This window comes from Molossus molossus, unplaced genomic scaffold (genome assembly GCF_014108415.1).
Source record: "Molossus molossus isolate mMolMol1 unplaced genomic scaffold, mMolMol1.p scaffold_m16_p_18, whole genome shotgun sequence".
Lineage (NCBI taxonomy): Eukaryota > Metazoa > Chordata > Mammalia > Chiroptera > Molossidae > Molossus > Molossus molossus.
Genome location: NW_023425353.1, coordinates 37,045,406 through 37,059,561, shown reverse-complemented (window position 1 = coordinate 37,059,561; position 14,156 = coordinate 37,045,406). Strand labels below are relative to the sequence as shown.

The following is a 14,156-nucleotide window of genomic DNA, read 5'->3' as shown; positions in this document are numbered from 1 at the left end:
AGAAGTTAAAAACACCCCCCCACAAAAATTCTAAAAAACATTTCTAACTATGTGGTTTAGGTATCAATGTAAAATTTGAACGAAGAATTTCAAAGGAATAATATTACTAGACCATTAGTAATTAATGTTGGTAATTTATTAGGCTGTAAACTAAGGATGTAAAGAATATATCTTCTAATCTCCCAGGGCAACAAAATTGTTTGAATCAATTGGTACTTAAGAACTTACTGATTTTTTATGTAAATCATATTTGCCACAATCTATAAGACATCCTATCTATATGGCATCCTTGACTAACCATAAGTAAACTGGAGGTTGGGCTAAATCTCTGGCAAAATAGAGATGATTCTTTCTAGGTCATCGAATCTCAAATGAGTGACATTCCCTCAGACATTCCTTCTTCAGGATTAAATCAAAATATTAAGAAAGACCTAGGAGAAAATACTAACTTACTTTTATAAACTTGCCAAGATAATAACAATACAATAGTTTTGAAACTACATTTTAACGCATGTCAATACTTAAATAACAACTTAATGTGGGAGCATAAAAGCATCTTCTTAGTCACTCTAAGCCAGTAAGAATCACTTTTTTCCCCCCTCGAAAGTCAGTAATAAAAATTCTAGGATGCTGGTCAGATTCTAGTGGTACTAAAATACGAATGAAAAGGAAACTGTCAGTTGCCATACTTCATTCCAAAATGTATCAGTATGTAAAAATATAATTAGTTTTTTCTATAAATGTGTTAGGGGCTGCATTTCCCCACCACACTTAAAATAGAATCTATTTTCTTTTTTCAATATCAGTCATATTTTATCAACGTTTTCTTGAAACACAGTGGACCCTTTCATTCTATGATTACAAGGTTTTCTTTATGTCTAGAAAAAAAACATATCTTATATATTTAATTATAAAATAAAAACTTCTGGAATAATTCACAAAACTGCATTGGGAACTACTCAATGAACTACTATGCAGCCGTTTTAACTGATAGTTGCAAAGAATACGTCATTATGTGGAAAAATAATGTGACAGAGACTACTAAATGCCTGCCAATATCCATTTTCCCCTTCTTCCTTTAATTAGAACCCCAAACTTGAGGTGGATGCAGGTCTCTCCTGTTAGTGATTATACCTTCTAGTCATCCTATGGGACTGAGTAGGAGTAATCTATATAGCTTTCAGATTGTGCTTTCAAGGAAGGGAATGTTTCTCTTTTCTCTTCCCTGGTTAAAATGTAGATGTGGCCCTGGCCAGTTTGACTCAGCGGTTAGAGCGTCGGCCTGCGGTCCGGAGAGACCCGGGTTCGGTTCCCGCTAAGGGCACGTACTTCGGTTGCAGTTTGTCCCCGGCCCTGGTTGGTCGTGCGGGTGGCAGCCACTCGATGTGTCCCTTCACGTCGATATTTCTCTCTCTCTCTCCCTTCCTTTCTCTCCCTCCTACTCTATCTGTACAAAAAAATGGAAAAATATCCTCGGGTGAGGATAAAAAAAAAAAAAAATGTAGATGTGATGGTGGGACCTGGAGGAGCTATCCTAGACTAGAGAGCAAAGAGCTGTGGGTTAAGGTTGGCAGAGCAACAAGACAGAAGGAACCTCCTCCTTGACAACAACATGGACTTCATAGAAAGAGTTGTTGTAACAGCTGAGAACCAGAGAGAAAATGTAACTCTATTTATAGTTGTCATCATTTATAAGTAAAAGGATTCAAAGTTGGCTCTACAATAGTATTATACCTATACTGAAAGCTCAAAGAATTGTAAATGGGAAATACATTTACCTGTAACATCTGTACAGTTGTCATCTGAATCAGACTCCCCAGGATCAAATACTTGGATCCCCTGAGCTTGTAGCCTCTGAAGTTTGCTCTCCAACTCTCGTTTAGCCCTCAGTAAGTCTTGAATTTCATTTTCCTTGGTTTCCCTAAAAATCTTTGAAAGAAGAATTTCAATTGTGAAACATTTTCTATAATAAAAAAAGTGTCTTCAACTTTAAAGGGAAAAACCTTTTATTCATTTGGTCCTTGATCTCCTCTTTTGTAGGATGAATAACCTGAGAACTCACTGTTTTGTAACTGTGAACCCACTGGAATTCCAGCAGGATGCATGTCTGTGGTGTGGGGCTGTCTTGTGATCTGCATAATGTTTAGCAAATCGCTTCCACTAAATGCCAGTAATGCCCTCCTATAAAGAACATCCCCAAACATTTCCAAATGCCTTTCCCCAGAGAGAAACACTCCATTTTTTTTTTTTCAAAATCCTTATTCAAGTGTTCACATGTATAGCTTTTCTTTGAAACTATCTCATATTTACCAAGTTCAACTCAAAAATGTAAAAGGAGTTCTACTCTTAGTTCTTATAACTTTCATGACTCCTCCATCACTTACTATTATTTGTTCATCACAGCATTCTATGAACTATGAAAAGATATAGTTTTTATTCTGCATCACTTTGGGGATAAAAACATAAGGAATACCTTGAATTGCCTTTTAACTTTATCTCTGTCGTGTTCAAATGTAGCTGCTCTCTCCATTGCTTGGTACTTGGCTTCTAATGCACTCTCCTTTTCCCGAAGTATCTTCTGGTAAGTTTTTTGAAGTGCCTGGAATAATTTACCTTGTTGTTTCTAACAAAAATAATATTCTTCCCAACTTTATATTATCTTACATACATATTACATATCTTAGAATTTTAACTATTTACTTACTATTTTATCAGTTATCAAGAATTGCATATTGCCATTTTATTCAAAAACATAATAAAAAATGCAAACATGTTTGAACTGTAGTAAATGAAGACATTTCTATATTACACTTTCAATGAAAAATACTTTTTTCTTTACTGTACCAGTTCTTAATCTTACTCGTCACTTTCCTCATCTTTAAGAGAACAAAAAGTACAATTTTCTAAGCTTAACTTGAAAGATAATTAATTTTGTGAGACCATGTGCTCCTTGCCTCAATGTCTTAGTCATCTTGCCCAGACCTCCTCCACTTAATGTCTGACTAAATGCATCAGCTAAATACAGAATTTTTTAAATGCCTAGATACGTGAGAAAGGAATCAAAAGGATCACATAAGGAATCAGGAGGAAACTGAGACTGTGCCATCTGTCCACTCTTCCTTCACTTGACCCTGGTTGGTCCAGACTTCTTTTCTATCCCCATCTCACAATTATTTCCTATGTGCAGTGTCTATTGGGCAGTGGCTTGGACCCATGAAATCAGATATCTGAAATGCATACATCCATTTTACACACACAAGCGCATTAGGATTGCCCAGTATGAAAACTGATAAGACAAAAGATGGACTGCTGATAAGTATGTCTCCCCAGATAACAGTGCTGATTACACAACAGCTAATCCAGGGTGGGTTAACTAGAATGCCTAGTCTAGAAGGAAGAAGTCTTCCCCCTTTCAGTCTGTGGTATTTATTCAATTTCTACTGTGATGTACCCAGAAACATCTGACTGTCTAGAAGTCTCTTCCATAGTAAAGAAAAAGAGAGTAAACAAACCATAACTCTCAAAGGGGCCCCAAACCAATGGCACAAAGTCAACAACTCTTCATAAAAAAGCAACCATTTGCTTTATATACTATTTTAATGAGTTAAAATAGGTCTGCTACAGGGAGAGCAGCCTTTTCTTTACAATAAAATAAAATAAACATATTAAAGGAATTTGACTACACCTCAACTACAGTATTTAAGACTGAAAATCAGGGGCTGCCGGAAAAATTCACTCAGAGTCATTAAAACCCAAGAGCAATGGAACTTCATAAAGAAACCAAGACATATACCCAACCTTGGAGGTAAGTAAAATTACGGGGCGGGGTGGGCAGGGGGCGGAGTGAAAAACTCCTGGGAAGATTTTCATGAGTTGTTTCAACAGATGTCATCAGTATTTTGTGTGTGTGTGCTCCGTGTGAACCTTCTTCCCTAGAGCCCCATAGAGATTGGCATTTGCTGCTTCAAGGCACTTTCAAGCTAATTGCTTCAAGGTGACTGAATGAATTAACTAGAAATAGAAAAGAGGTGGCATTAGTTATAGAATCAGTTTAGACCCCACGAGAATATGTCCCTTCAAATTAAAATGCACAGGAGTTTCTGCTCAACTTTCAAAACTAGTTGGCTTGGAGAGGGGGCAGGATGGGCACGGAACAGGGTCGGGCGTCCAGAGTCCAGCCTGGCAGTGTCTCCAGGCGGCTCGCGGCCAGGGGGAGGCCGCCCCGGCCTCGTTTTCCCGGGTGTCGCGGCCGCCTTGGCTGAGCGCCCGGGCCCGGCGTTACCTGCAGCTCAGCCCGCAGCCGCTTGTTCTCCGTGTCCAGCTTGGCCTCACGGCGGCCCATGGACAGCAACTCCTGGTTCTTGCTGACCCGGAAGATCTCGTACTCCTTCTTCAGCCGCTCGTACTCAGCCACTGCGTACTCCAGCTCGGGCACCGACGAGCCGGTGGACTTGAAGCTGGCCCCCAGCAGCCCGCCGCCGCCCGCCCCGCGGGGCAGCGACCCGGGCCCGGTCCCCGCTGCTGCCGCTCCCGCGCCCCGGCGGAACGAGCTGCGCAGCAGGCGGGCCTTGGGCTTCACCTCCACCGGTATCTCGCAGGCCTCTCCACCGCCCGCCCCGTACGTGTCCTCGATTACCTCCCCGCCCGCGGGGCTCACGAGCGACGAAGCGGTCCCCATGGCGCCCACGGCCGTCCCTACCCCGGGTACCAGGACGGGGCGGGACGGAGCGAGAGAGGCGGGACCCGGTGAGCTGGACGGGGCGGGGCAGGAGGAAGGAAAGGGGTGGGGCGAGTGAGGTGGGGCGGGGCATCAGACGGAGCGGGGCAGAGCGATAGTGGGGGGGGAGGGACTGGGCGCCGCAGTAGAAAGGGACGGGGTGGGGAGAGGGGCGGGACATCAGTACGGGGCGGAGCATTCGTACGGGGCGGGGCACAGTAGTATCGGGAGGGCGGGGCGAACGACGCGGTATTAGAACGAGGCGAGGGCGGGGCGGGCGGGGCGAGGGCGGGGCGGGCGGGACTCGGGCTCTTCTAGGTCAGGGCCTGCCGGCGAGCTCACGCAGGGCTTCTCTCCGCTGCATCCGCCGGGTTCGAGGCTCCCTGGCTGGAGCAGACCTCACAGTGAGCATTGGCCTGGGCTTCCAGTTGCTCCCCGTCTGTTGCCTCTGTTTCTGTCCTGCAGCCGCCCCTGAACCAGCGCTCCTCTCTGAAGGCAATTGGGAAATCTGAGGGCTTTACTGAGCGCAGGCTCTGTGCCCCTCACTGCGTGTCTCAGTGTGCAAGCAGTCGGAATGACCAGCAAGACATAGTACCCTCCAAGAAAAAGCTTTCAGGCTATACAGCCTGAGACCACCAGGAACAGTCAGTCCTTAGATGAGGTGAGGTGGTTTTTTTTTTACTTTTTGCAACAACTGACACTAGATGGAGACTGCACATCAGAGAAACTGTGAGGCCCCTCACCAAATAAAGGGAGGGATAGACTATTACAATATTGAGGGGCAAGGGTGGGGTTTAGGTGATATAAAAAGGGAAAAGAGAGGGGGGAACTGTTTAGATTTTAAAGTCAGAGAAAGGGTAGGGTTGGCATCTTCTCTCTTACCCTATCTTGTGTTCTTGACTCTCTGCCTACTGACTCCGTAACTTCTCCGTGTTTGGAGCCCTGGGAGAGAGGACAGAAATGAGGGCAGGAAAGGCTCCCCTTTGATTGACACTGCGGTGGGCTGGACTCTAGGTAAACTGTTAAAGCTGGCCCTTTTTCTCTTAGATGGTTTTGTAAATTCTTCAAAGACCTCTCTCCCCCTCATAACAGGAAATCTTGAATCTTCAATCTTCTTGACCCAGACTGGAGCAGCTCTATTCCAGCTGTTGCTCACTCCTTCCCCCGCTGTGAAGAATCCAATGATACTTCTCCTGTATCCATTGAATCTCTGCTGATGTGTGTTTATCCCTCCAGGGTGTCCCATGGACAGACCCAAAATGGTTGGATGCAACCTGGTTCATTTCTCCGGGGGCCCACATGCGAACCACAGGTGTTACAGGTCAGGTTTCCTGGGAAGCAGACTCCAAGATGGACATTACCATGCAAGATGTTTGTTAGGGAGTGCCCTTGGGGTCAACACTTATGGAAAGGAAAGGAAAGAAGCAAAATTGGCAGCGGGAGAAGTTGAGCTTTGCTGCAGTCTTAATGGAGACCAAAGCAAATCTGGGAATTCAGAAGCTGAGATTGCCTCGTAGAGTTGTCCTAAATTGGGGCGGGGAGCTAGGACTTGATACTCCCATACCAGCCCTGCAGGTATCGGCTCTCTTCAGCCAAAAGAATCCCTGTGGGGACTGACAGTTGAGGGCTGTCTTCGGGCATCACTTCCAGTGGCTGGAGGAGCAAATCTTTTGGTCATCAGGACATCTGCCACAATAGAAAACACAATCTTTGCCCCAAAGAACTCTGGGGAAGCAGACCAATTCTAACTCCCTCTATCAAAGTAGCTTTTTATCCTTTCTCTTACCCTTTGGGATTTCTTCAGGAAGGAATCAAACACCAGGCCATTGTGTTCTTCAAACTCCAGGAGAAACTTTAAATTCTTCACATAGTCTCCTGGGATAAAGGGAAACATTCCCACCATCACAGTACCTCAAGAATTCTCCCTTATAAAGTCCTTTTTGATCTCTAACTTCAAATTCTTGTACCCTCAATGTGGATCTGTGGTTTAAGAATCATTCCCCTAGGTTTCTGACCACTTCCTTTGAAATATTCTGCATCTTAGTCATGTACCTCTTTTGGAATGTGTCTCAGCTGAAGACGCCCATTATTAGGCTTGCATAAATGAGCCATCACCCATTCCCTGCAAGATAATAACAAACATCCATCGTTTGTGGAGTAAATTTAGACTCTGGAGCCTGGAACTGGCTGCACCAAAGCAATGAATCTCTCCTTTTTCCAACTCTCATCTATCCATGAACATCCCTCTACCTTTTTTCATCCTAGTCAGGCTGATTTTCTTCTCTTCCTCAAACCAACATGGTTTCTATTTCCTTTTAGTACTCTCTGCCAACCCTCACTGTTTTCAAAATCTAGCTTCTTTCTCTAAGAAGTTTTCCCTGGATAATCATACCTTTCAAGAGTTTATCTCATCAGCCCTGGCCGGTTTGGCTCAGCGGTTAGAGCATCAGCCTGCGGTCCTGAGAGACCCGGGTTCGGTTTCTGCTAAGGGCATGTACCTTGGTTGCAGTTTGTCCCCGGCCCTGGTCGGTTGTGCGGGGGGCAGCCACTCGATGTGTCCCTTTCACATCGATGTTTCTCTCTCTCTCTCTCTTCCTCTCTCTCCCTCCCACTCTACCTGAACAAAAAATGTCCTCGGGTGAGGATAAAAAAAAAGAAAAAAAAAAGAGTTTATCTCATCAGTAGTATTATTCCAACAATCCTCACCTACTATGTGCAAAGCACTGTACTTAACTGTTTTCCTAACCTTGTTCTTCATGTATTGTGTCTGCATTCTATCAATCTTGATTTTTCATTATTGTTGTTTTGCCATTTGTTGCTTAGATTCATCACCAGCAACCTATATTGAGCTTCTTCTGAAAACATAATGTAGTGCAAATGACTAATGACCCAAACAGATGTCATATGGGCCCCTAGTTCTCAAAAAGCATATGAGTTGTTACTGCCCTCCTTAATAACCTTTAAATAGCTTTGCAGATGCCCCCAAACACAAATCCAGGTTTGCTGAGGCCATGGAGACTTCCCCCTATAAAGAAATTACTGGCTATCTTTTTCATCAGTGACAATATGTATAAATGCAACATGTACACTGACCTTGGATAATTGTTGATTAATGACTAAGTGACCTAACTGAGTGAGTGAGCCCAGAGGTGATCAGATACAGGCTGCTAGCCCATACTCAATATAATAGTGTGTTTGGTTTTCCACATATTTCTTAATCCTAAAACATCATAGAATTTTCTAATTTGCAACCTCATAATTTGTTTTCCTTTTTTTTTTTTTTCTTTTTTTTACACTTTTCCAACAAGTATTTATTAGTTAAGCCATAATTCAGGATCCTAGGGTGGGATGTACCCAGGCCCCCCTTCACCTCCCTGGGAGAAGGATGGAGGACAGAGGACAGGTGAGGTGCAGCCAGCTCACATCTTCCCAGGAAACGTCCCTTCTGCCCGGCGGTCATCCCATGCCGACACCCAGGATATAGGGCAAAGGGATTTGTACACGCCGGTACCATTCGCACACAGAGACATCCCCCCCTTTAGCAGTCATTGCCTTCTCATAGCGGTGGAAGTCCAGGTAATTCTGCCAACAGTTCCTGGTCTGGTTCTGGTTGGGGAAACGGCTGTCAAAAGGAGCAGTCTGGTAGTTCTTGATTTTGGTCTTGATGTCTTCTGCCATGTTGCTGACTCCTAAAGACGCCCCTGAAGCGGCTCACAGCTCAATGTGACCCTCAGCAAAGACCTTGTTTTCCTTTTTATACTGATTTTAATTCACACACCTCAGTCTGTATTTTGAAAGGCTAACTTTGAATACACAAATATGGGGTGGCATGAAGTCTCAGGCAGGCAGCTCATGGCTGTTAACATTCCTCCCACTGAAAGGTGAGGTTTATGATGAAGACAGGCTACATAATTTGTGGGACCCAGTGACAAATGAAATGTAATGCCCTTTGTTTAAAAATTATAAAGAATTTAAAGATAGCAGCAGTAGAGCACTAAACCAAGCATGGGGCCCTTTTGAGTTTGGGGCCTTGTTGAGTTCAGGGCCCTATGCAACTGCCCTGGGGGTTCTTCAAGGGATTGCACACCTATGACTCCAGCCTGTTTATGACTTCTCCTTTTGCATTTCTTTGGTCTCTGTGGCTGCTTCAACTGGTAGACTATGGCAGAGACGACACTGTACCAGTTTCTGAGCCCAGGCCTTGAGAAAACATCAGCTTCCACTTCCTGTGTCTTGGTACACTCTCTCTGGGAGCCTTGAGGCACCATGTAGAGAGCCCAACCACCCCAACTGGGACTGCCAGACTGAAGAGGCATTCTAGGCAAGGGTCCCAGTTGAGCCTCGCCTTCCAGCCAAAGCACATGAAGTGAGGCCATCTTGGACTTCAGACCAGCCTACTTGTTAGCTCTTTACCACTGACACCACAGGGAGAGCAGAAGAATCACCCAGCCAACGCCACGAATTTCTGAGATATAAAAAAATTGTTGTTGGTTTAAGTCATTGACTTTGGGGGTAATTTCTTCTCACAGCTGGAACAAGAGAAAAATTTCCTCACATTTGGCCAAGGTAGCTTGCCACCTTTTAAAAATGTGATTTGTAAAATAAATATTGTTTGTGTAGGTTACCGAGTGTGTGTGGTTTTCATTCAGACTATGAATTGCAGAATCGCTTGGGACAGTTGTTAAAAATTGAAATCCATTGAATTTTAATTTCTGAGACTAGAGCTTGCAAATTTGCATGTTTAGTTAACTTCCAGGGAGTACTTATGTAATTTAAGATCTCAGAACCATTGAAATTACATAAAAACCATGGCTAGGGATGATCTAATTCCTTACTACTTAAAATTTGGTTCACAGCAGCCTGGGCATCACCTTGAAGCTCATTAGGAATCAAATTCTCAGGTGCCATCACAGACCTGCTAAATCACAAAGTGCAGTTTAAAAAAGGTCCCCAGGTGATTTGACTATAGCCTGAAATTTGAGAGATGCTGCTGTAGAAGAATGATTCTTTTTTTTTTTTTAAATCCTCACCCGAGGACATTTTTGCATAGAGCGGGAGGGAGAGAGGGAGGAAGAGAGAGAGGAGGACATTTTTGCATAGAGCAGAAGGGAGAGAGGGAGGAAGAGAGAGAGAGAAAAACATCGACGTGAGAGAGACACATTGAGTGGTTGCCACCCACATGGCCCACACGGCCCCGGAGCCAGGGACAAACTGCAACTGAGGTATATGCCCTTAGCAGGAACTGAACTTGGGACTCTCTGGTCCGCAGGCTGATGCGCTACCTGCTGAACCAAACCGGCCAGGGCAGAACAATGAGTCTGAACCTTGGTTGCACATTACAATCACTTGGAGAACTTAAAAAATATAGACTGCTGCCTAAGCCTTTCCTCAGACCAATTAGATCAGAATCTCCAGGGGTGGAGATCTGGCTGTCATTATGTTTTTAAAGTTCCTCAGAGGAATTTAATCAATAATCAAGGGGGAAAACCAATGGGTTCATCCTCTGCTACCTCATTATTGCCAACATGTGTGCAACCCCCCTTGGTAACCTTGTCTGCACATATGTTTGCATGCATTCAGATTCCTATTTGAACTTTCTTTCCTTTTATCACAGTTCATCATAGAGAGTGCCCATGTGATTTTGACCATTTTGGTAGTTTTGTGCTTCAATTTTAGAGACATACATGGCATCACAAATGGCCAAACTATTCCTGAGAAAATTTATCACCTTAGGATAAATGACCTATCTAATTGTTAATGCTATATGGAGAAATACAGAGTCTTTGAAGAGAAAGGAATTTTCATAGAAGGCAGGGGTTCTAATTCTTATTAAAATTACTAACCTCCTCCTAGGATGTTTAGTCCTGCTTAGATCTACCAAATGAACTTCGATTCCTAGAGTCCCCTGCCACAAAGTCTAAGTATGACTGATTTCAGGAATTACGTAATAAACAATGGGGAACATCTAATCTGATTAAGCATTTGTGATTTAACATTTCTACCACTAGGAGGAGTATAACTCAAGAAAATTAATTTGGTAATTTGTGTGTAGAAGGGGTGAGCAAAAGTAGATTTGTAGTTGTGCATACAAGAAACAGAGTTTATTCTTGTATTGTTACTTATTAATTATTGCATTATTTGTTTGTATTACAACTGTAAGTCTACTTTTTCCCCTCCCCTGAGTATAAAAGAATCATCTTTCTCATATGAAAATGAAGGCTATCTGTAAAGAATTCAGTTCAGTTGTCGTTTTCGGTAGTGATCCATCTACATTGCCTTACTTAGTTCCCATCACGGGTAATAACATGGCTCTGGAAATTAGTCATGAAACAGACAAGAGCAGGAGTTGGCAAACTTTTTCTATAAAGGACCAGATAGTAAGTATTTTACTCTTTATGGGCCATGTAGTCTCTGTCTATTACTCAACTCTGTGCCATTACAGCATGAAAACAGCCATCACAATACATAAATGAACGGGCATGTACGCATTCTAATTAAACTTTATAAGAACAGGGTGGAAAAAATACAACTAATTTTTATATTTCAAAAACAACTCAATTTCTTAAAAAGCAAAAGAAAACAAAAACAGGTGTTGGGGCAGGTTTGGCTTGAGGGCTGTAGTTTGCTGAACTCTGAACTAAAAGGGTAATTTTTGAACATGGATAATTTTCAGAAATACCTGGGGAGTTTGTTGAATATTGAGAGTCCTGGACCCCACATAAAACCTACTGAATCAAAATATCTGTGGATGTGACCCAGGCATCTGCATTTTTAAAGTCCTTACATGGTTCTAAAGCAAATACTAATTTAGTAACCATTATGCCCAAATAAAGTTAACTGCCTCTTTTAAGAAACTACAAAATTCTTGGCCTATTATAATATTTTCAGTATCAGAATAACTATCCATGTATACAAGACATAACTGGAAAACTTAGCTGAGATGATCTCTACAGGTACCCTTCAAACCCATCAGTGAAGATCTCATTCCTATGTAAATGTTTGTATGAAGCCACCGTTTTGCAAATTGTTTTGTACCACAGCACATCCTAGCCTATCCTGACTGATAGAAGGACATACTGGATTAGTTTGAACAAAGACGGGGAGGAGATAAAAGAAAATGGTACAAAGTCAAAGAAGAGTTTAGAGAGATGGTGTAAGGTTGTGCAGTATCTCCCCAAATACCCCACATCTTCAATAAATTTACAGCTTCACAAAACCTGCTCTGATTGGATTTTTATTTTTAATTTATTTTACAGTTGAGAGTATTACAGATGTCCCCTATTTTCCCCTGATGCCCCCCTCCACCTGGATCCCACTCCATCCCAGGCCTTCACCTGTCTATTGTATGTGTCCATGGGATATGCATATAAATTGTATTTTTACTTTCTCAATAATATTATTGGCAGTGCAAACATTTTTAATTTTGATGAAGTTGATTTTTTAAAAAAATTATTTTGTTGCCTGTGCTTTATTTTTTGAAGGGCATTTTTGTTGAATTCTAGGCTGGAAGCTTTTTCTTACAGCATTTTAAATGTGTCATTTCATTGATTTCTAGTTTTCATTGCTTATATTGACTAGTCAACCATAGGTCTCATTGCTGAGCACTTAAAGACAATGTCCCCCTGCACATGCCCTGGGTGACTGCTTTTAGATTTTTCTTTTTTTTTTATCCTCACCTGAGGACATTTTTTCATTTTTTGTTCAGATGGAGTGGGAGGGAGGGAGGAAGAGAGAGACAGAGAGAGACAGAGACAGAGAGAAAGAGAAACATTGACGTGAAAGGGACACATCAAGTGGCTACCACCTGCACAGCCCAACCAGGGCCAGGGACAAACTGCAACCAAGGTACATGCCCTTAGTAGGAACTGAACCCGGGTCTCTCTGGACCACAGGCCAATGCTCTACCTGCTGAGCCAAACCGGCCAGGGCAGATTTTTCTTTTTATCTTTCATTTTCAGCAGTTTGACTATAATTTTTTTGCATCCTCCTTGGGAGTTTTAGAGTTTCTTGACATAGGCTTGATGTCTCAGGTAGATTATTTTTACAAATTCTCAGCCAATCTCTCTGATTAATATGTTATTTTTGCCCAAATATCTCTTCTTTTTATTGCTCTTTGAATAATGTTTGTTGACCTTTTTACCTTATATCTTATATGCATCTTTTCTGTTTTCTGCATTTTCCAGCCTTTTATTCTGACAGGTGTGAGGTGATATTTTATTGTGGTTTTAATTTGCATTTCTTTGATGATTAATGATGTTGAGCATCTTTTCATATGTTTATTGAGTGCCTAGCGTTTTGCACCTAATGATCACTCAATAAATCTATATAATGAATGCATTCTCTAGGTGAGTAAATCAAGCTTAGAAGATGACCTGCCCAAGAAACATAGTATAAGCATAGCTAAGATAGAGTTCAATTTAGGAGAATATCACACAGAATTTTCATCTCTACAAAATATCTTTCATTGACACATCATTTTCTTTTATTACACTTTTTATTATAAAATATATAAAACATACAAAGTAAATAGAATGATTTAAATATACAAAGTAGATAGAATAATGAATCCCTATGTACAGTACATATTACCAAAATTTAAAATTGTTCAACATTCTAATTATTATTTCACATAATTATTGTTTCATCTATTCCTCTACCCACTCTTAAACCCTCAACTAATAATTTTTTGTCAAAAATTTTTAGGTAGAATTTGTAAATATTGAAAAGACAAATCAGAACTATACAGTGTTGACAAGTGTATCTACTCATGTGACCATACTGTTGTGGACTGAATTGTGTCCCCCTAAAATTCATAACTTGAAGCCCCAATCTATAATGTGACTATATTTGGAGACAGTTTCTATAAGGAGGTAATAAAGTTTAAGTTTTGTCATTAGGGTGGGTCTTAATCCAATAGGGCTGGTGTCCTTACAAGAAGAGGAGGAGACACTAGAGGTCTCTGAACACACAGAGGAGGGGCCATGTTCTTTATATAATAAATTTCTGTTCTTTAAGCCACCCAATCTGTGGTATTTTCTTATGCAGCTGTGGCAAACCAATACACATACCCTAGCATGACAGAGAAATTTATTTATTTATTTATTTATTTATTTATTTATTTATTTATTTATTTATTTTTCTTTATTGATGTTTAAAGAGAGAGGAAGGGAGAGGGAGAGATAGAAACATCAATGAGAGAGAACATCGATTGGCTGCCTGGTGCATGCCCCCCACTGGGGATCGGGCCCACAACCTGGGCATGTGCCCTGACCAGGAATTGAACCAGCATCTCTTGGTGCGTGGGTCGATGCTCAACTACCGAGCCACACTGGCCAGGCTATTTCTTTATTTTTTAACACTTAGGTTGTTCTCTCTTTTTTTCAGTGTAAATAATATTTGCATTAAAAAGGTGGGTTTTTTTTGCATATACATGTGCATT

At 41.9% G+C, this 14,156-nt stretch overlaps 1 protein-coding gene and 1 pseudogene across 1 annotated transcript in view; both read right to left on the bottom strand.

Moving 5' to 3' along the window:
* NPHP3 (nephrocystin 3) overlaps positions 1-4,694 on the bottom strand; it is a 35,209-nt gene extending 30,515 nt beyond the window's left edge. Inside the window, exons 1-3 of the mRNA XM_036267490.1 lie at positions 4,283-4,694; positions 2,474-2,599; positions 1,779-1,929 (exon numbers count right to left, since the gene is read on the bottom strand). Of these exons, the coding sequence (XP_036123383.1) occupies positions 1,779-1,929; positions 2,474-2,599; positions 4,283-4,678 (673 nt within the window). The 5' untranslated portion in view covers positions 4,679-4,694. The remainder of the gene's footprint in view (positions 1-1,778; positions 1,930-2,473; positions 2,600-4,282) is intronic.
* Positions 4,695-8,015: 3,321 nt separating this feature from the next.
* Positions 8,016-8,452, bottom strand: LOC118633368 (annotated as a pseudogene).
* Between the last annotated feature and the right edge of the window lie 5,704 nt (positions 8,453-14,156).